The sequence below is a fragment of the Saccostrea echinata genome, unplaced genomic scaffold (assembly GCF_033153115.1).
Source record: "Saccostrea echinata isolate AGI-Se365-2 ecotype Australia unplaced genomic scaffold, CSIRO_AGI_Sech_v1 ptg000001l, whole genome shotgun sequence".
Classification (NCBI taxonomy): domain Eukaryota; kingdom Metazoa; phylum Mollusca; class Bivalvia; order Ostreida; family Ostreidae; genus Saccostrea; species Saccostrea echinata.
Genome location: NW_026889750.1, coordinates 31,827,784 through 31,851,608, shown reverse-complemented (window position 1 = coordinate 31,851,608; position 23,825 = coordinate 31,827,784). Strand labels below are relative to the sequence as shown.

The following is a 23,825-nucleotide window of genomic DNA, read 5'->3' as shown; positions in this document are numbered from 1 at the left end:
ATAAGTCTGTATTGTGGGTAGATTTTACCTCTAGGCATTTATCACCTTCCTGATGTTATTAATGTACAGATTGTGCATAGAACTGTTGCTATGCTGCAATACATTTTATATTGCGTTGTTTTCTGACCTGCTCTGTATATATTTTTATTTCTGTTCAGCTATATATTCATACAAAGTTACTTCTAGAGCTACATTGATTTAACTGAATTTTACTGAATGGTCAAAAATAATGTTAAGGTATGCATTTCTTTGTATTTTTGTTGAATCTCTGTTAAACCAAGTTTCAAACTGGGTGCACTGCTCTAAAGGGGTAGTACTGACCCCCCCCCCCCCTTTCCCCATGTGGAAATTTTCAGAGTTATTAAATAATTGATATAGTAAAAAAAAAAAATTGTAGAACCCTCAGTAGAAAACATAGACCCCTTATGGAACACTCCCCCCCCCCCCCTTCCCACTTGAAAAAAATTCTGGATCTGCACATGGACTCTGTTAGTGTGTCCATCTGTGGAAATGCACATAGCTGGTTGACAGCCTCAACTTCTAGAATTTATGTAAAATTTCCTTCCCAATACTTTTAATTATAGTACTTCCCACAGGAGGATGGTTGAGCAAGGTGCTGCATTCACAGCTTTTGTGTATATTACGAATTCCTCTCATTCTTGTTCTAATTAGCCCTGATGTAAAGTGATGTTAACAGCCACAGTGAATTGATAGGGAACTCTCTCCTCGAGGTGCAGGGTGCATCTCTCTACTTGTGTTACGAAGTAGAATAGAAATGTGGTAATTTTGTATGATGGTATATCATACATAAACATATAATGAATCATTAATAGGCGTTATTATTCTGCAACTGTTTAATTAGTAGCTGGTGTTCAATCAATAATAAGTTTTCTGCATTTTGAATACCTTAAAACTCATTCAGCCAGTTTCACTGAAAATTTTAAACCTGTTGTGAACATCATTGTAAACCTTTAAAGATACACTTTTTTATAGCCAATGTTTACTATAGCCAATGTGTTCTCTGATATGTTATGGGTTAACATATGGTGCTATAATTCTGATTATAGAGAGCTACTGCCTAGCAAGTCTGTAGACAAAGTCATGACATTGATATTGGTTCAATCAGCATATTAAGATCAATATTCCGATTCTGCTTCAGTAAACAAGTGACATGTATCTGAATAACCTTATCAGCATTCAAAAGAGAGAGAAGACCTTTGATCATTTTATATGTGTACATAGTCTCATGTGATTTTTTTGTGCTCAGATTAAAAGTATAAAAACAGTAACAGTCAGAACTATAAACTTTCACTGAAGAATGGCAGTAAATATTGAAAGAACATATGGATGTAGGATGGCAGAGACTGCTAGACAGTATAATTGACCATGTGACAAAATTTGTACAAAATGGGATGATGTGAAGGTGGACATTTCTAAACAATCAGCACACTCTTATCACAATCTATTATTTCATGAATCAATGGTACATCATATCATTCAATGTTGTAACAATTAACTTGCTCATTACATTTTTCTCAAGAGAGCTTTCAAGCTCAGGACAATGAACCCTTGCATTTTCTTATCTTGTTCTGTAATCTTACTTGTCCATCTCTTAGGGCTTACAAAGACCCTGACACCAGAGAAATAAGGGCCTGTAATGTCATTTCAATGCATTAATGAATTCAGGCCCTAGCTCAATGGGATCCGAATGGAACAGCCATTTTCTATTATGGACAATGAATGAGACATCATTTTCAGAGTGTAGATGCATATCAGTGTTGGCCCTGGATGTTATCACTGATGATAATTGGCCTAATTACTGTTAAAAACCAAACTACCTGTACATCAAAACCAGGAGGGGAATTCAAAGACTGAAAACAGCAACTGGGTGGTATTAGGGAAGAGTCTGTAGATATAATTGAAAAAATTTGACAGGCACATTTGCTTCCGCTTTTTATTGGGTTTGGAAGTAATGCATCCTTGGTTGGGTAAGCAGCGAAAAAATTTCATTATCCTATTAACCAGCCTTTGTAGAAATCCTAGCTGCATCACCAAATCTTGTTTTTGGCTTATTATATTTCAGATCTGTGGTTATAATCAGATATAGCTTTGGTTTGATGTGAAAATGCAATACCTTGTTAAAGTGAGATCTTTATAAGCGATACATGTAGGAATTTAAAACCCTGCATACCACTATAAGATCAGGATAATATATGAATTGAACAGGAATTATAATATATATACACTGTCAAGGAAAGCTGATTGGAATTTTCAGTGTCCTTATATAGGACAGACACTTGTTATTTGGATAGAACAGGATTTATATATCTATTGGTTGTTTATCTTGAATCAACACTCCCACTTTTGGAATTTTCTTCGTAACAAAGTCAATATGGTCAAAAAGAAGCCATAATGTAAATACATTGTTCGCCACAGTCTGTAAGCCAATTTCTGAAGCCAAATGTTGACTCCACATATCTCTTGTTCTTGGAATGAAAGTTGGATACAGATTGGTGTAATTTACCAAGGAATTTTCAGGCATTGTGGTGTAAACATGTAATTTGACAATTTCATACTTACTAACAATTTTTGCTGAGGGACGTGTGGAAAATGCAAGATAGCTGAGAGATACAGTCATTGCTCACCAGTGCTAGAAATGAAATGCTATCGACACTTTGAGGAGATTTAAGTAGCTACAGAAGTACTTGCAGCTGATTAGCTTTTTGTGGCTTAATGAATAATGAAGACTGGACAGTGCTCTGTTGTGTTAATTGGAGGTTTGATTCGGCATGTTTATTCAGTGAGAGAGTGGGAGAGGATGCACCATTGATTGCTTGGTGGTCGGCAGATGCATGGAATCAATGTTAACCTCTGACACAATTCCTGACACTGTCTGAAGTCAAACAGCACTTATTCTTAAAGGCAGGAAAGAGAAACTCAGATAGACAGCTTTATCTTTTCAATACTCCCAGTGGACTCTGTGCATGGAATATTATGAAACATGTACAGAATCATTTTGTATTTAGACTCTGAGTGAAACTGACAGGAATAGACAGATCTAGAAAACAGAGAGATTCTCTGGGATTTCTTATTTGGACTAATACAAGACTATAAACTGAATCAGTTCATGTAAACAAGCTGGAATATTTATGTTTTCTCATTTTGATTATCTTATATTTTTATACAGATAAATCTTAGGGTAATTTGAATATTATGTAACTGGGAATTATGGATGGAACTCTTTCCTAGGATCTGTCATTGTTTCTGACAAGATAGAGGATGTAGTTATAAAAGACAGTAACTGTTGATTCAGAGTTTATTTGGCTTCAGACCAGGGAGGGACATTGCCTGTTTTACACCACTCACAGCCTTGTTACCAATTCATTACTGTGTATAGAATTTCTAAATGCGGTGAATCAACAGAAACTGATATTGGCAAGACTAAGCCCAGTTAATCATTTAATATGTACAACTTCAGTGTGCACAATGTCCCCATGTTTGCACCAAAAATGGATTTACAGGGGAATTTCATTCCATGTCACTGTCACAGGAAACATCGTCACTATTGTCGACCCAATGGAATGTTCTCCCGATACAGGACAGAGGGGTATGTAACAATTCTATCTGGTTCCAGTGGAAGTTTTAGTTTTCTACTGCTGTTTTTTTTTTACCACCTCACTTAATAAGATGTTAAATCCTCTGTGATAAAATCTTGTGTGATCACTCTGTTAAAAAAACTTTCTTACTGACTTGGGTGTTTGGAAAGGTTAGAATTGACTCTTTTTTACCATTCAGACTTGCCAATTTCATGGATTTGAGAAACAGCAAGTGATTGTTATGTAATCACTCTAAGAATATAATTTGCAAGGTGTGACATGCTTGTTGGAAAGAAATTGTTATCTTATGGATATGATTAGAATTTTCTGAATTATTTTGCCAATTTCTTACATCATACATTTTATATTAGTCTGATATCATGGACTGACTGCCATAAAATCAATAGGATAGTCTGCTTTTGCCACTTGTAAGCCCAGGCTATTTTGTTTCTGTCGTAACCTGATAATTAAATGCCATTCCCTTCATGGAATAGCCTCATAAACAAATTTAAATTCCAAAACAAAAATTAAGAAATATTCGAAATAATGGAAAAATCTTTGAACAGACTGTTATATATATTCCAGATTGAATTAATTAAAGACTAGCCTCACAAACATCTTATATCTTCAACTTCTTAGTACATGTACTGGTTGTATGCCAATTCATATCCTGCACTAGGTATAATAGGCTGAAATTTGGAAGGGATATTTTGGGCATACAGTTGTCATGAGCCTGAATTTTAGTATAAACTAATTTTAGCTCTACTGGTCAGAGACCAGAAGAACAAGTGCATTGGTAAGGTGTCGTCTGTTCCTCTAGCTGTTTGTCCGACAGTAAACAATTTTTCAAAACACTACACCTTCCACAGTTTGGTCCAGTTTTATTGACTTGGTACACAAAGAAACTAGACTAAGATACATAATTCAATTTTTTGATTTTTGATTTTGACAAACGGTGTTTCCATGATTACTGAAAATAGAAATTTCTTTGAAATTCTTTCAAAAAGCTCCCCCCTTCCAGTTTTGGTCCAATTTCAGTAAGACTTGATACACTAGTAGACTATATTAAGGTACATTATTCTATTTATTGGTTTTTGATTTTATTAAATGATGTTCCCTTGATTACTATAAATAGAAATTTCTTTGAAATTCTTTCAAAAAACCTCCCCCCTTCCAGTTTTGGTCCAATTTCAGTAAGACTTGATACACAAGTAGACTATACTAAGGTACATAATTATATTTATTTGTTTTTAATCTAAACAAACAGTGTTGCCATGGTAACTTAAATAAGAAATTTCTTTGAAGTCTTTCAAAATGCTACTTACCTAGACCTACAGTTTAGGTACAATTTTGTTAAGAATTAATTCACAAGTAGACTATACTAAAATTTTTGACAGACGGTGTTGCCATAGTTACTAAAAATAGAAATTTCTTTAATTTCTTTTATAGAACTACTACTCTTATAGTTGAAATTTTACACAAATAGGCTATACTAAGATTATAAGGGCACACCAATAGAGCTACAGTCTTGTCAGACACTTCTTGTTTATGAATGTTTTGCTGAGTTTATTACAAAATAATTGTATTCACTCAACTTTTAAAATGAATTGTTCAGCAAATGCAAAATAGATTTGCTTTCCCACTAGTGACTACTTACTGCAGTCCTCTCCCTTTTCCCATTTAAAAAAGAGATCCTGATTTCTGAGCAAATGAGTATTGGGGAAAATACTTTTATTAAATATTGATATTCTGAACCCCCCTCCCCCCCCCCCCTCCCCACACACACACACCTTTATTTACTTGCACAACATGAGATGCTATTCTTTGTGCTATTTACAGAATTACATTACAGAATTTTAAGTCAAGAGATGGACACATGTAATAAAAAATAGTAAAACTTTTACTAAACTATTTTAGATTTAGTCATTATAAGGGTATATGCTTTTACTTTTCATGTTAAAACAAGAGAGGTAATATGGGTGTTGGATAATATTGTAAATTCATATTAGTACATGTACATTTTTCAGTGAATAAAAATCAGAAAACAGGAATTCTCCATGTACATGTATATAAGAATAGTTTAGTAAGAGAATTTCACTTCTGGTTATTGTAGGCTCTTGTCCTGTCCCCAGTGAAGTAAGTTGATACCTGGACAAAATTTCCCCTGTTTACATTTAATTTCTTGATAATCTGGTTGAACATGACAGGGAATATTTGAAATAAAGGCTTAAGGTGTTGTTTGAATCAACATTTGTTTGTGTATTTTGACTGGCATGTTTAATATAGCCTGCTTTAAATGTATACTTTGGTTTGCTTAGGTTTTTGCTTGTTTAACAGAGTTATCATCAAAAACCTTATCCAAGGTTTCCAAATTAATTTTTCTGAACTTCATCTGTAAAATTTTGGCCTTCCCTAGGACTGTGGTGTAAAGGATTTTTGGGATCTGTCTATTTATCTTGTAATATGTTGGATTTTGTGCTGTCATCAATGAACACTAGAACCATCTGTCAGTTAGGACCAGGGGTGTTCTCGCTGGATTATAATTACATGCTAATGTGATCGTTACTCCTCTGATCAGAAATGGCTTAATATTGGAATCACTCTCAATTCTATGCTACTTGGTGGTAGATCTAGGGAACATTTGGAGATTCAAGACAATGATAATAGACAGATAATGTAATTAAATATTTTTAGGGTGAATGCAGAGTACACTTTTTCCACAGAAGAAATTTGGATTTGATATCAGAATGTGGACTTTTTATCATACTTGCTGTAGAAATTGTTTCTTTTCATTTTTATTAGCTCACCTGAGCCGAAGGCTCAAGTGAGCTTTTCTGATCACATTTTGTCTGTAGTCCGTCTGTCTGTCTGTCTGTCCGTCTGTAAACTTTTCACATTTTCGACTTCTTCTCCAGAACCACTGGGCCAATTTCAACCAAACTTGCCACAAAGTATCCTTGGGTAAAGGGGATTCAAGTTTGTTCAAATGAAGGGCCAGGCCCTCTTCCAAGGGGAGATAATTAAGAATTTGTGAAAAATTAATGGCATCATTAAAAAATCTTCTTCTCAAGAACCACTGTGCTTGAAAACATGAAACTTATGTGGAAGCATCCTCAGGTAGTGTAGATTCAAGTTTGTTCAAATCATGACCTCCGGGGCTAGGGTGGGGCCGAAATGGGCGATCAAAGTTTTACATAGGAAATATACAGGAAAAATCTTTAAAAATCTTCTTCTCAAGAACAGCAAAGCCATAATTGGTCATATTTATATGGTAGCATCCTCAGATAGTGTACATTCAAGTTTGTTCAAATCATGACCCCCGGGGGTAGGGTGGGGCCACAATGGGCGATCAAAGTTTTACATAGGAATATATAAGAAAAATCTTTAAAAATCTTCTTCTCAAGAACAGCAAAGCTATGATTGGTCATATTTATATGGTAGCATCCTCAGATAGTGTACATTCAAATTTGTTCAAATCATGACCCCCAGGGGTCGGATGGGGCCACAATGGGCGATCAAAGTTTTACATAGGAACACATAGTAAAAATCTTCTTCTCAAGAACAGCAAAGCCATGATTGGTCATATTTATATGGAAGCATTCTTAGATAGTGTACATTCAAGTTTGTTCAAACATGACCCCTGGGGATCGGGTGGGGCCACAATGGGTGATCAAAGTTTTACATAGGAATACATAGGTTAAATCTTTAAAAATCTTCTACTCAAGAACAGCAAAGCCATGATTGGTCATATTTAAATGGAAGCATCCTCAGATAATGTAGATTCAAATTTGTTCAATTCCTGACACCCCCCCCCCCCCCCCCCCCCCAACCACTTTTATATTTAAACTTTTCAACCTTTCAAGATTGAAGTGATTTCTGCTTTTTCCTAGCCATAGTGCTCAGGTGAGCGATGTGGCCCCTGGGCCTCTTGTTTATTTATTTATTTATTTTTTGTTCTGTTTGAATACAAACTTGTTCTTTTTGAATTCAAATTCTGGTTATTACCATTTTTTAAAAAAAGAGTTTGATATACATAAGAACAAGTGGTAGTATCAGTTCTTACTTTAGGTAAACCTTTGATTTTCCAAGACATGACTATTTACATGCTAGCTAAAATCTTTCTAACTCCTTTTTGATTTCATGATCCCCTTCCCCCTTACCCAATCCCAAATTATTATTAATCATTATGTCAATTAATGTCCCTATTTTCATAGCTCTATTAAGCTGCTGTGAAAATAACCATGACAAATCCACAACATTCTTTTGCAGTTTGAAGTTTCTAAGCAGGCCTGAAACAGAGGCCTGTCATTTGATATAACAAGCTATTGGTATTGTTAAGTAAAGGAATGTAAAACTTTGAAAATAACGGCACTCTCTATCTTATGTAAAACTATTATATTTTGTAATTTGAATTCCAATTTTTTAAAAAAAATGCTTAGTTATAAAAAAAATCTCTCTAGTTCTTGCATGAGTAATATCTTTTACTAATCATTAAACATCAGAATGACTTTTTCCTTATTTTTAATGACAAATCACGGAACCTTATTTTTATGATATAATATTCCAAGAAAAGCTGTTTGTAGAAATATTTGACATATTCAGCTAAAAAAAAAGTGAATGGTTGACAGCTGCTCTTAAGATTTAATTTCTTGGTCATAATTATCAGGATAATGATTTGTGTTCTGTGTTTGGCTCAAAGATCAACCTATGATGTGATGAATCGCATTACCTAAAGTAGTCATTGGTAACTCTAAACACCTTCTGAAGAGGCTTTTCAATAGCCACTACAAATGCACAGTATTTTTGGCAGTTTGAAGTTTCTGAGGGTGCCTGAATGAGATTGATTATAATAGGGGTCTATCGTGTGACATATCAAGCAGTGGATATTGAGCTGTAAGCAAGTACGTTTTTTGTATATGGTATACAAGGTTTTTTTTGTTTGTGTTTTATTGCAAACTGTAATATATATGACTCATAGACAGAAAAAGTGATTTTACATCACAGAAGGAAGTACCATTTTAAAGTCTAAATTATATCAGACACTGAAAAATTATTATTCAAAAGATGTGTCAAAAAATGGGTTCTAGATTGAGTGGAATTCCAGAGGATTACAGACACGGAAGACAAAAGCGAAGGGAGAATTAATTAATACTGAGGTCATAATGATAGAATAGGAGTGATAAAATATGCTACACATGCATTGATTATGGTTGTCACCAATACAAGGTGATAGCCTGCACAGTGAAATATTACCAGACAATCAATTGTTTATTCTCTGTGGCCTCTGTCATAGGAAGAAATTTACTCAAGAGGGGGGTGTGTTTCATTCAGTAACAGGACCAGGCTGTGAAATATTGATTGAGTTTATATGAGATGGAGGGAATGTATGATTTTTATTTAACCTGATATCGACAGGTGTCTTAGATTACAAGGATGAAACCTGACTTTGTGTATGAAATGTTAAGCACACCGATTTAATAATGATTTTCCGATTGGTAACAAGGTTGTTCATGCTGAGTGCTAAAAAGGAAAGTACAAGTTGGCGGACGGCCAGGGACTTCCTGAGATTGAAGTGTGTATGAGTTACCCTCTGTAAAATGTGACCGTATCCTGACTGTTAAATATGGAGTTGGAGATAACATACCATTTTTACTGCAACAGGACTTACGGGTAATGCAGTTTGGCAATATTGAGGGTAGGGTAAAGGGTGGGAAATAGCAGGGATGGAAGGGGGAGGGGTTGTCGTTGAATAGTAGTAAATGTTTTGATTTTAAAGATATAAATAGATAGGACTGGTTTTAGTTGGAGATAGAATAATTAGCTTTAGTGGCGATTATTAACCTCGACAGGTAGACGAAGAAGAAAAGGTTTAAAGGTAAAAGATTACAGTTGATCGGGGCAGACCTTCTCTGTGTGTGTATGTATGTACACTAATCTGTCATACTGTCTGTATAATGACTAACTAGTCTCCATTGTCTGGGAATACAACACGGGAATGTGTGTATTCTTGGCCAGAACATTAGTACATATGTATTCATCATAGGAAGTGCCATGTGCCTAATGATGTTGACTAATCCCCAACCCATTCCAGCAATTATATTGTCCATATACTACAACTATATTTATTAAATAAGACATTGATATTTTTTTTTATTATATTTATTCCTAAGCACATGTAATGCCATGCATTTATCATACAGTAAACAGCTGATCTTGCAGTATGTAAATTGAATTGAAGTCAGGCAGCACTTTTGGTGAAATCTCACAGTTGAATAGTGCTACAAAATGACTCATAATTTAATTAATACCATATTTATAAAGAAATAAATCTTTATATTACAACCTGGAGGTAATTATTTTATACCTAATATAATAATTCTGTCAGCATTTGCTCGGCTACTTTAAGCCATTAAGTTTTTTGTTTACAGTGCCTAATTTTAAAGTTTAGCATGATTTACACCATAAATTGGTGAGAATCTTGATATACATATGCATCGTACACAGAATTTTATGAGAATGACTGTCTTTTTTATGTACATGTGGTAGAGTAATTATCTGTTGTTATTTTGTAGATGGGAATGGGTGGAGATTATCGAGCCCCGCAGCAAGGAGCATATGTATGCCAACTTGACCACCGGAGAGTGTGTGTGGGACCCTCCCCCAGGGGTCAAAATGTAAGTAAACTACTGCTTTTTGACAATGGAGGTAAGCACAGGCATGATGTACAATAAGAACCTTCTCCTGTAAGGTTAAGATTCTGGAAATGTCCTCCATTGAGAGCCGTGGTTTCAGTAATCACTGTGTAGCTTATCTGTCTATAAATTGACTGGTCACTAACAACACAGATAACACTGAAGCTCAATGCTGTGAGACACAAGGACAGATGAACAATATCTCTGAGATTTGTACTGTAGCTTTTCTATTGTCTGACTGTACCTGTTCCATTTTGTCTGTCTGTCTCTAAGATTAGTATTGTACCTGTTCCATTTTGTTTGTCTGTCTCTTTTTCTGAAATTAGTACTGTAGCTATTCCATTTGGTCTGTCCCTGAGTTAAGCACTGCAAGTGTTCCATTTTATCTTTCTCTTAATATTAGTACTTTAGTCATTCCTTTTGTCTGTCTCTATCTCTGAGATAAGTTCTGTAGCTGTTCCATTTGTCTGTCTTTCTCTGTTCTGGGATAAGTTCTGTAGCTGTTCCATTTGTCTGTCTTTCTCTGTTCTGAGATAAGTTCTGTAGCTGTTCCATTTGTCTCTGTCTTTAAGATAAGTACTATGGCTGTTTCATTGTGACTGTTTGTTTCTGGGATAAGTATTGTAGTTGTTCCATTTGTCTGTCTGTCTCTGAGATTAGTACTTTGGCTGTTCCATTTTGTCTATGTGTTTGAGATAAGTTCTGTAGTTGTTTCATTTTGTCTTTCTCAAGATTAGTACTGTAGCAGAATATTGTCTTTCTCTGTCTCTGAAATTAGCACTATAGCTGTTCCATTTTGTCTGTCTTTGAGATTAGCACGATAGCTGTTCCATTTTGTCTTTCTCTCTTATTAGCACTGTAACTGTTCCATTTGTCTGTCTGTCTTTGGATTGGTCATTTTTCAATATTGTGTGACATAAAAAAGGTCCATGATGCTAGTCATATGTGAAAGTTGATTAAGGAGATATGCCACACCAAAAAATTATTTTATGGATGTAAAAAGTATCTTGAAGTATATTGAATGAAATATAAAATTTAAGAAAAATTAATTATATTATTTGCACCAAACAAGATTGAAATAAAATTGATCACAATAAAGAATTACTGCAAAATAAAAAAAAAAATCTTTCAAATTTCTAATAAAGTATTGTAGTTTGTAATTTGTAATTTTCTAATATTTATTTTCTATTTGTAAAATTCTTTATGAAGATTTTATCTGTAGATTTAAAAAATATATTAACAAATATTGTTTAATTTTTCATATTCATAAATAATTTTTATTTAAAAAAAAACTGAAATGTCCACCTGACCTTTCTTGATTTAATTCATTGAATATTAATATTATGCAATAATTTAGAGCAAATTTTAAGCCCCAAAACATCTTATTTGCAACTAAAAACAGTTTTTCCATTTTCTCTAACAAAAGTACAAAAAAAAAAAAAAAAAATCATGTAAAATAATCAAGAGCTTATATTGGTCTATTAATGCAGAAATATGTCAGAAGAGATACTTTAAACATAAATAAACTTTTGGTGTGGCATATCTCCTTAAGGACAAAGTTATGATACAGTCCCTGAAACGTTCTACTTTCCCATTTTTCCGTTCGCTCACTGTTCGTTCACCGTTTGTTCAGCGTGCGTTCACCGTTCGTTCACCGTGCGTTCACCGTTCGCTCTCCGTTCACAGTTTTGCGTTCACCATTCACCGTGCGCTCGCGTTCACCGTTCACAAAGCGTTCAGCGTTCGCTCTTCGTTCCTTTCACTTTGCGTTCACCTTGCGTTCAGCGTTCACCTATCGTTCAGTTTTCATTGTCATTCGGAACTCCGATGTGAAAGGACTTATCTTTTTGTAGGTTAGGAGTTACAGGTTTTTTAATTTAATAACTAACATATCGTGTTTGAAGAATCATTATTTCATGGGGAAAAATATCAACGATATATATTTTTATTATTCTAACTTAGCTGTTAGGTTATTTATTAAATTACTCTGGAAAATAAATGTTGTTATAAGCACATTCTGTACCTATGTAGAGCGATGCTGAAATATTAAATTAAACTAAGGGCAATGTGCAAATACTTCAAACACTGCAACATTTTGTTGTTTTGTTAAAGACGACAAATCGTTAATGGAGATATAATTATCCAAGTCAAATAATTACGCAGCAAAATTATGAAAATATTTATTTCTAACACTTTTTTTTTCAATTACTACAGAAAATATGATAGAACTAGTTCTGAGAGTTATACATAGTACTGCGGATATCGTGTTAATTTATTATCTTTGGAGCGAATTAAATTGATAGTGTGGTTAAAGGAAATATTTATTTTAAATGTAATGCACTACAGAATTTTTTCTGCTATAATATGTAAAGTCTATAGTTATAGAGAAAAAAATCTTTCTTCACCGTAACTTTATATGTTTGCCATTCGATATGATTAATACCCCTCCCCCCTTTTCCCCCTAAATCGGTTACTTATTCAGTATTGCACAGGGGCTTGCTCCCGGCGTGTAATAATTATTTATTTTAAAAAAAATCATATACGGTAATACGAAAACGTGATGTTTTAGTATTACCATATATGATATTTTTTAATAAATAATTATTACTTGTCCGAGTATAATCACGGCCATCTACAGATAAATGTAGAAGTCTGCTCAATAAACATGGCCGTAGGAACCGAGGGGGGGGGGCAAGGGGGGCCGTGCCCCCCTCCCCAATAATTTGCCGATATATAGATTATTATAGTAAACATAGACTATATGCTTGTGCCCCCCACAATAAAAAGTCTGATGACCTTTTTTTTTCTGCTTGTCAGGAAATTTTTGGTAGTGCCCCCTCAACTATCAACTGAAAATGTATGGCTGTGCCCCCCCCCCCCCCCCCCCCCCCCCAAAAAAAACGAATTTGCTTCCTACGGCCCTGAATAAATCATTTTGAAAAATAGAAATGACACATAATATATTATTGTATTAATAATTTAAAATACGACCGTATAAATGCAAAACGTCCACTGACCTTTGTTATTAATTTTTTTTTTTCATTACTTTACACGAAATCGCTTTAACACGGAGATATATGAATGGATGTTACAACCACTTTAATTCATTCTATAAGTCAGAAGTTTTCTCTGATTTGTTATCAAATAAGAATAAACATTTTTATTTTCCAACTAAAAAAAAAATATCTCTTATACTTCAGCGTTCGGCAACAATTGCAATGTTTTAATGCGATAAAAATCGTGTGATTAAAAACTTAATGTGCATGCATCGTCTTTCTCAGGACAATTTTGGAGAATTTATTTTATTGACTTATTTATTCATTCATTTATTGGTTTACTTATTTATTATTGATTGATTTTTTTTTTTTTTTTGGCACCTGATATTATAAAACAATAAAATAGTTTCAATGCAAGGAAAAGATCAGAGGCATTCCGAATATATCGTTCATCTTGCGTTCACCGTTCGTTCACCGTTCACTTTGCGTTCGCGTTTGCGCTCCGTTCGCGTTCTGCGTTCGCTCACCGTTCACCGTTCACACATCGTTCACCAAGTTGCGTTCAGCGTTCACATATCGTTCACTCACCGTTCGCTCTGCGTTCGCTCAGCGTTCGTTCACCGTTCGTTCAGCGTTCGCTCACCGTTCAGGTGGGAAAGTAGAACGTTTCAGGGACTGTAGTAGACTTGTCTTCCTCCTCACTTGGAGGGAACACTCTAGGGTAATGTCCTGTTTATGCAGTTTGTTAGTATATTTCCTCAGAGTAGAAATTTTAATTCATCACATATGGAAGTTTCTGCAAAATGATAGACATATTCTAATACTTACCAGTACATTGTAGTGGTCATTTATATGAACAAAATTCATATATATATAAAATAAGCCTTTTTGGTTTTCATTCTGTTTCATCCACATAGAAATCTTTTACTGAGATGCTCTTTTATGACATTATGGCCTAAACTGTGTGCAAATGTTATCCATAATACATTTTTTTTTTACCCTTTTGACCTTTAGCTAATTTATCTTTTTCACTGACCAATACAAACATGAATTCAGTGTCAAGTTCTCTTGAAATTGCACCCAAACATGCTTTATATTGCACAGTTTTATGAAGATCTTACAAAATTTCAAAAAACTCATAAAACTCAAAAAAAGTTAATATCTAAAATAGAAATGAATCGCATAAAATTTTTTCCAGGTTCAGCCATAAAAATATAATAAAAAAGAAAAAGAGAGAGAGAGAGAAAAACCCCTCTCCCCCATCAAAAAAAAAAAAAACCAACCACCAAAGAGTAATCCAATTGCAACAGGTCAGATTATAAATTTTTAGGCCATATTGAAATGTTCCCTGGAAACTATGGCAGATGGTGTAAACAAGGATAGAACATTTTCCAATATTAGAATATAAAGGCACACAAATTAAAGTTGCTTTTCTTTAACATGTATAATGTATTTTACATAGATTTATTCTGGAAAATACCAGGTTTGTGTAAAAATGATTTCTATTTTAGATTGGCTGCATTTGCAGAATGTAATTATTCCTTTTGTAAGTGCTAGCTTTCCAATGTCTGAAGGGATATCATGCCTTGTTCAGTAGCTTTTTAATTAAAACTAAAATTAACCTTCATTTGTAATCAATTTTACTGTTTGAAGTTCTCCCACTGTTGCTAATATTAGTTCATCTGTAAGATTGAGGCTTCTTCCACAATAAAGAAAGACGTCAGACTCAAATTTGCCATGAATAAATAAAATTTTGTTAGATGTGTTAGATTTGTAGGTTCTATATCTATCTATGGTATTTCCCACATTCATGCAGTGTGTTACAAATAACAGTGTTCTCTTCCTCAGCCTGTTCTCTTTAACTTCTCTCTATAAATTTGATGTAATTATTTTGTTATTGATCCTAAAATAAGAATTTAGGAGCAAACTTGAGCTCCGACAGCTATAATCAATGGCAATAAAAATGGGGCTTGGTATTATAAGGAATTCTAAGTTGAGGCAAGTGAATGAATCTGCAAAAGAAATGGTGCAAAATTATAGGATTCTGAATAAATTCAAGAACAAAACATGACAGTTTCAAAAGTTAGTTTGTGCTGTATTATAACTTAATCTGCAAACTAAAAGCATTTATAAATTGCTTATTTTTCTTTACTTAGCTTTAATTTTTCAATACCTTTACTTTTCCTCATTATTAATTAACCATCCAGAATTTTTAACTGGTTTGAATGAAATGGGTGATTTGTTCATTATCTGTGTTTACTCTGTGAGTGTTCAGTGTTTGAATTAAAGTAATGTAAACAAAACCCATAGACAATTTCATCACAATTAGCTTACAGAAATAGCATCATCAGTTGGGAGATAAATGCAGCACCTGGTGAATTTCTTCATTGAGTTGTGAATGAGGGTATCAGTTCCACTCTGTTTTTGTGCTCTCAGTGATCCATCCTATAATTTATATGATGCTAATGATGTGTGTTTACCCTGTCCATATACTTCATTCAAGTTTTAGAAATAAGACTAAATGGAGGGGGGAGGTTGTCAAGATACATAACTCAGGGTTTGGTGCCAAGTTTGAAATTTGAGTTATCATTCTTTGTATTCAAGAGTTACATTCTGTTTCAGGAGGAATTCATGTTGTGTCGTCACCTGGGATTTCTCAAAAAAAAAAAAAAAAAAAAAGTTATATGCAGTCTATACTTCAATTTGTCAGGTCATGCAATGGTTTAATGATGATAAAATGCATAGATTTGAATAATGGCATGTACATGTTTGGAAATCTTGCTTCATGGAGAATTTGTGTCAGAATAGATTCTAAACATTTAAGAAATGAATTTCATTTTTGAAAATTCATGAGGACATGAACTACGACGCTTCACGCCGGCATATTTCATGAAGCGCGTTAGCGCTTCATGATAAATATGCCGGCGTGAAGCGTTGTGGTTCATGTACCTCAGTCATGAATTTTCAAAAATGAAATTCATTTCTTATATTTACATTATTTTTTCTGATAATTTGCCACAAATAACGCCATTCAACTGTCATTTTTAAAGCAAAACAGTTTGCACTATAGTTTTGACTTCAAGTAAGGTATTATGACGTAACAATGGAGATATTCATGCTCATCCATGGTAGTTCATGAGAAAATGAACTGTATTCTATTTTGTAAAGAATCATAGGGGAAATTTATTGGAAATGTAAATATTTATAATTGATTCCTTTAATTTATGAAGTTTTTCTAAAATTTTCATGTCTGTGTGATAAACTTGTTTGATGTAGTCATTCTTAAAAAATGAGCACACAATCATTTTCATTGGTATTCCACTTTTATATCATGGTAGTTTGCTATAATTTGTAATACAATGTCATATCACTGCTGAAATTAGAAGTCTGGAGCCAGAATTAGTTGGATGGAATCTTAGACATAAATAATTTATTAATCAAGAGAATATGTTTATTAATGAAACAGAGATACATACAACCTTTCAACCATGTAATTATGTCCTCAGTCAAGAACCGTGTCATTTGGGCCCCTCAAAGAAGGGCTGGGGGTAGATAGCATCACATTCCATATGGGGGGTCACCAAAGGTCACCTAGCTCCCATGTCTTCAGCAGCTGTTCTGTGTTTAAACCCCAAAGCCAAAAACAGAGGTTAATCTCATTATCTTCAAGAGATGCCACCCAAAACACATCAACTTATGTTATATTGGCAAAAGCAGATACAGGATATTGTTTATATGGAGTAACTTCTCGCCAAAGTCTGAGGTCCTTGGGCTTCAGATCATCAAGATAAAGGATTGAAGTACAAAATTTTCAAAACCGCTGCATAATGATTATGTTGTATCTTGTATGTTGTTTTTGTATATATTGTACATAGAACCTCATGTACCATTAATTGGTGTGAGTGAATAAATTGAACTTGAACTACAGTACTTGTACAATCACAAAACACTTCACTTTCTTAGAATAGACAAAGTTGAATGACTGACTTTACTGAGAATGGCAAACTTAAAGGTTCAGTTAGTGTTGGTAAATAAGATTAACTTTTCATCACATGAAGGAAACTCAGTAGAGTAAAGGAAACCTTATACAAACACACCAGCTATACAAATAAACATATTCTAGTAAATTACTAGTTCACATTGTTTCTGGTGGAAGAAGAGAAAGTTTTTTAATTCTTTTTCCATCAAAGAAAAATATTGGCATCAAAGACAAGAATCTGAGCTTGTACAGTAACCAGCTGTCGAAGGGAATAGCCTGCAGTTGATGTGAAATGTCTGACACTTCAGTAAAGTGCCGGAAGTTCATTCAGTGGGTGAAGCCAATTCCTCCTCCATTTAGGAATCAGTGGAAAACAGAATTATTGAAGGTTTAGAGTATTACAATGAAGGATTGTCAGTTGTTGTAAAATAAGAATGGTGTTCACACAAGGCTACAGACCAAGAGGGCTAGGGAATCTCTACTGGAGATTGTAAGTCTTCATGTCATTCATTTTAAATCATTATTTTTATTTGGTTTACATGAAAGGTTAAGAAAAAATTGTTCAGTTTTTTTGTATAGTAGAATCATGAGAATTGAAGGTTTTCAGATAGTGTAATCTTAAATATTAAACATAGAATGCATGATATAGTAGGTATGATTAATTTTTTTTGTATACATGTATTATTTCACTTTCTTTGATAATTTTTTTTTTCATTCCCTTGAATAAAAATTTCCCATCATGAATTTTTTTTTTTAGCAAAATCCTGATTTTGACACAGCTCAAGGGTTGAATTACTGGAAGGTAGAATTTCATGAAATTTCAGTTTTGCATTCAGTATTTTCTTCTTTTTGAACAATATATGACTTGTTAGCAGTGTAGATTTATGAACAATACAGACAGATAGGGGAGACTTTTAGGCATTAACTTGTGAAAGATGAAAATCTCTCAGTGAAAGCACTGATAAGGAAAGACGTGTAAGATTATGAATTTTGTGTATGGAGGATGCTTTGAGAAGGATTGATAAGACACTTGTTTGATGTGTTAGGTATCTGTACATACAGGGGCTTCTTTATCAGACTATTGGAATCTTGATTTTTATCATGGAGGGGAGGCTATTTTAGAATTTACTTGATGAGTTGGATATCCTCAACCAGCAAAAAGCCCGTGTCATTCAGAACAGTTTTGGATGATGTTAAACAAGTCAGTAATGGTTCTGGAGGGAAAAAAATCCCTGTCTGTTCTTTGATTATTGCATTCTGCAGCAAATTGGCTGAGCTTATAATTAAGGAAAATGATTGCATGATAAACATTGCATTTAAGAGTGCAGTCTAGCTCCTGGGTTTTAGAACTGTAGATCCAGTCACACTGAAATATGGTACCTTATTCTTGAAAATTTTGATGGTTATAGTTAGTCACAAATGAATTCTTCTGAGATGAGCATCCCCAGCTGGTTTTCACATACTGATTCAATTCATTGTCAGCATTGTTTGTTGAAAGGATTTGTAGATAATTTTTGTTATGTTTGTCATGGTCGTAAATAGTTCTTATAAGTTTCAATACATGTTTTTAACTGACAGAGTTCAAATGGAAAGCATGTTTTTCTCTCTGTTAAAGATTCAGTATTACAATTTAAATTGAAGTATTTCTTGAAGGAGTTTAAAAAATGTGAATGATCCAAACACAGACTTGTTTTATTATCTGTGAGGAACCAAGAAGTGATGTCCCTAATTATTTGTTGTCTAGTAAAATAAGTGGGCATGTGATAGAAAAGTGAACTGTGCACTGCTCGTTTCCATATAAAATGCAATCTTTTATTTCATATGACATTTTGTAATTTCAAGACAGATATAAACTCATACGGTAAGATGCTGGCAATTTTTTTGTTGAATGGCTGTCATTGGGTACCTGACATTGTGTAAGATGTATGATAGAGCCAGGTGCAGTAATGGGGCAGATGACTTACTGATTTGTACTGAACCCTCAGTATCAGGCATTGTAAATCTAGGGTGATCAGTTGCACTGCTACTTCAAAGCTTCTCTGATAAATAGTTGGCATCTTCCTGGAAATAGAATCTTTCTTATTTTGAAATTGTGTATTGCAAACTTATCTCTATGCAAGCTACGAGCAACATGAAAAAAGTGAATTTGATACCAACTGATGGAAAGTTGTTTTGAACACATTGACCCCTTTTGATGAAATAAAAGAGAATTACAAGTATAAGTGAATTTGATATCAACTGATCTATTTAAAATAAATTGTTTGTTTGATTTGAATACACTTATCCCAGTTATCAGTTGATAAAATAACAGAGAATTATGAGCACATGTGTATATTAGTTAATAATCCTTTTCTTTTATTTTATAAATTACACAATGCTGCATAGCTAATTTCACATAACTACAAACTGAACTAGTTTTTCCTAAGGAATGACAGAAAACTTATGTTCAGGTGAAATCATGGGAAATAACTGTTGATGATTTCAGATAAGTAACAAGGGACAGATGTTAGTAATTAATTTCTGTTAATTAACGGTGGAGTCCTCACTGTTAAGCAGGCTATCTCTGTGATGTATGCTTTGAGTGTTGCTCATACTGATAAGGCACAGTATAGCACTTTCTGAAGCACATCTCACAAATTACTGTGACATAACAGAGCCAGAGGAATGTCTTTCATTAGCTAAATATTTTAAATGGAAGAGACTCTATTTTCTTATTCATTGTCTGTGAGTTTATAAAAACCCAGACTCTTTAATAAACTAAGTTTGTTCATCATTTCTGTTGTGAGCAAAGAGTCACAGACTGCTCACACAACTTTTGTTTTGCCAGAAGGAAGATCTATCTGTGCATAAAAATTTAGATTCTTTGCATGAAAGACATGATTTGGGACCATTGGCACCCCCCCTCCCCCCCCCCCCCCCCGGCACATTTATTTAGCCAGTATTTTTCATGAATGAGGTTATAATGACCATATTGTTAACACCCCTACGCCTATAATAATGGGCTTCTTACCCAAAATACCCTTAATGTAAAATTATTCAATCATTGCCTTTGTCTAGACTTCTAGGTACAATTTTAAAGTATTTTCATGGAAAATATTGATTAAGTCATAATTCTGCCAAGCTGTGTGCTGTAAATGAATTCATTTATGTTCCATTTCCTTTGAAATTCCAGCTGTTTGATATAGAGCAGGTACAATATACCAAGGGCATATGGCAGCATCAGACCTCATTTCCTCAAATCTCACAATCAGGTCAAAGGCCCATTATTAATAACCTGATTGTTTTGATGAAAGAAAAGTTTACTGACTCACAAAAATGGTTCTGTAGGATATGGGAGGGATCAATGAGCTTTGAATAAAATTTGAATTATAAGAATTCTATGCATAGAACAAATTAGTGAACTTGAGTTATCTGCCCTTGACATATTTAAGATTTTCTTTAGCATTGCCAATGGATCAGGATTGGATATTTATCACAGTAGGTAAATGGTTAGTGGGTCAGGTCATTACTGAGGTGATGACAAGGTGATGGGGAATGAGGAGTCATTCCAATGATCAACATATAGTCATAAAACTTGGTATGTAGAGTCTGTTTATTGTGAACCACACAGAGAGAGGGAGGTTTTCAGTGATTACCTATATTATAGGCTGTTCTTGGCTTTTTGTCACATTGAGATTAACCACACTCTAAATCATCCCTTGCTTTATGTGAGTTTGTTTAAGTTGAGGGGGAGATGTATGTTTCAGAACACTAAAATGTAAAAGATGGTAGATACTATTCTCGTACATTTACAGCTTTTATATACAGTTGAACTTAGGTATCTGGAACACTGATATCTTGAATACCATGGATATGTAGAACTGATATGGAAGTCCCATTACCACTAATTCTTTAAGTATTTTACCCTTTATATCTCAAATCCTCGGATATCTTGAAGTTTTTCCTCAGTCCCATCAAGTTTGAGATAACGAGGTTTGACTGTATTTGACTGTATTTGAAAAAATATATTGACTGGTTTTACCAATTTGACAACAAACTAGCTTGATTTGTTGACTTGTAAAATTTGCTTACCTTTTGTAGAGCACATTGTACTTTGTTTACACATTTTCCAACTTATTCATCTAAATGTTGTGAAAATAGTATTAAATGACAATTATCAAGCAAGATATAAATCTACTACTGGTAATATTTTGTGTAGATAAGAATTACAGGGAATATTTAACTGACAAAAATGTATAGGATCCAAACTGGATCCAAACTCCAAGATTGGAGTGAGTCATTTATGGATATGTAAATTGTTATTTAATAAAACCTCACCATTGGCACATCATGGCAGACATGCCAACAGGCTTTTGCATTTAAATACTGACTTCTGGGCAATGAATATTGCAGTTTTGATTAAGATCAAATACATATAATTAAGTTAATGCATTCATCTTGCATTAGTCTGTCAGTGTAATGAAGTTGTAGTTTATTTTGATATTATAGATTATTCTTCTTAATTTACATGTAGATAGAATTATTTCCATATAAAACTGACAAATCAACAACACATTTGGCAGTGCTTAATACTGAATAATCTTGTATGTTCCTGTGTTTGCTGTAATTGAAGTTGCCTTTTCCCCCCATTTCTCTTTCTAACTTAGGTGAACTGATTTCCCCAGACATGTTATTTTTAACATTTTTTGGTCCAATGTTACTGTTAGCAGCACTCTATGATAAATCAATCTGTCTTGTATCTTCTTCCTTGATAACCTGTCAAATTTTGTACTAGATCAGTAAAAGTTCCCCATCTGGGCCCCAGAGAGATCCCCCAAATCACAGTATGAAGTCTTTTTATCAAGCTGAAGCCCACCATTTTTTAATCCATGAGTTCTTTTAAAATTTATTGCCTGGATTTCATGTTCATCATTCATTATAGTGCATGCAGAATGTTTTAAATAAAAACTTGCAACTTGTAGGCATTAATAACAAATTATATGGGATCCTGATAAAATTTGTGAAGTTTATCTGAGTTTGAAACAGACTCCCTACTGTTTGGTAAAGTTTAGGTATTACTAAGTATGTAAACAAATGTGTATCATCACCAACTAATCAAGTGTATCACAAAAATAATACTGTAATAACACATGCAGGAAAGAAAATTGTTTATGCTTTTTGAGCTTATTTCTTTTTTAGTTTTTCCCCTTAAAAAACAGATGTCATTGTATAAAAATAATTTTTCTCTTCCTCAACACTTGCCAGAATCCATTTGGCAAGTTCAGCAGCATTTCCTGTTCAAATAATTTGTTCTTACATTTTGATAAATTGTATATTCAACTTGTACACATTATAGTGAAAAAAGAAAATTCTCCTGAATTAAAAAAAAAATCCAAGTTAGGGGTTGTTTCTTTAATCTGGTCACTGTTTTGGCATAAATTAGTGTGCGTCTCATTTGATTGGATGTCCTAGGTGTTGTATGACTGGGGGTTGCTGTGAGGCTGTAGGTGATAATGTGATATCACACACACACATACGCCAATACACAGCCAATACAGATCCCCTGTCTGACAGTGTGATACGCTTAATGAGCTCTGAGGGGTTACCAGGCCTTGAGGTTTTTTCAGGAGACAGGAAATTCCTCCACTTCCTAGAGAGTTCTCCATGAATTATTGATCACTTATTGCAAACAAATTGGATTTTAGAGATGTGAGAAGAAGTTTTTGCATTTTTTTTTTCACTTCTCCAGGAAACAAACAGCATAGAATTTTCCTTTTTGTATCTTGAGGAATGATTCAACAAACTGAGATAAGGAGATAATATTGATTAATTTGCTGTATTGAATTTTGAGAGTTGTATTTGGTCATTGTTTACCATGGCTCATCACCAGATGTATATGTATACCTACAGTTCTCAGACTTTTGAATATCATTCCTCTCATTCTTGCCAGGTGGATTATGTATACAGGTAAGAATATTTAAGGTGTTTACAGGTAAAATTGAATTAGATGAGAAAGAGTAAAAGTTCATGTAAAAACAAATTATTAATATAATTAAAAAGCAAACTACACACAAATTTAAATGAGATTAATGAAGACAAAATATGCATTTATGAATTTGTTTTCTGGTAAATGATATTGAAAGAAATATCCTTTCTGCTGCAGTGAATATTTCTTATTCCTGCAAAGTTAATAGAAAAAAAAAATGAAATTTGCAAAAGGAGTTGCATATGAATGTACCAAGCTTTCAAGTAAAGCAGAAAATGTATTTCTCTGAAGCATGCAGAATTCATTAATGAAATGCAGTAAAAACTACATATTATGTTGAGCGTTAAACTGCAGCACTTTGGTAAAGGTGCATTCTTGCTGGATTGCCAGAAATTAATTTTTGCAATTTGTTCACTAATATTTTTCTTATTGCAAGACTATTTTCTTCTTGTATAATGTGAAAGATATTCTGTATTTTCACAAGATGTACATCTTTTACTGCAGGTAAATATGCCTTTCTCCCCATTAACCTCGCAGTGGGATGGGGGACCTATTTTCATCTAGGAAGCATTCTTGGGGAGGTATTTAGGTTCCCTA

General features: G+C 33.8%; 1 protein-coding gene across 4 annotated transcripts in view; it reads left to right on the top strand.

Annotated features, from left to right (window-relative positions):
- The window catches only part of LOC133189714 (rho GTPase-activating protein 39-like), a 60,489-nt gene that overhangs the window by 2,059 nt on the left and 34,605 nt on the right, over positions 1–23,825 (top strand). The window contains exons 1-2 of one of the 4 annotated variants that reach the window (XM_061325117.1): positions 3,450–3,607; positions 10,169–10,270. In XM_061325117.1, the coding sequence (XP_061181101.1) occupies positions 3,465–3,607; positions 10,169–10,270 (245 nt within the window). In that variant the 5' untranslated portion in view covers positions 3,450–3,464. Of the gene's footprint in view, positions 1–3,449; positions 3,608–8,684; positions 9,267–10,168; positions 10,271–23,084; positions 23,210–23,825 lie in introns of those variants that run through there. The other 3 variants (XM_061325124.1, XM_061325129.1, XM_061325137.1) reach the window with 3 other exon arrangements.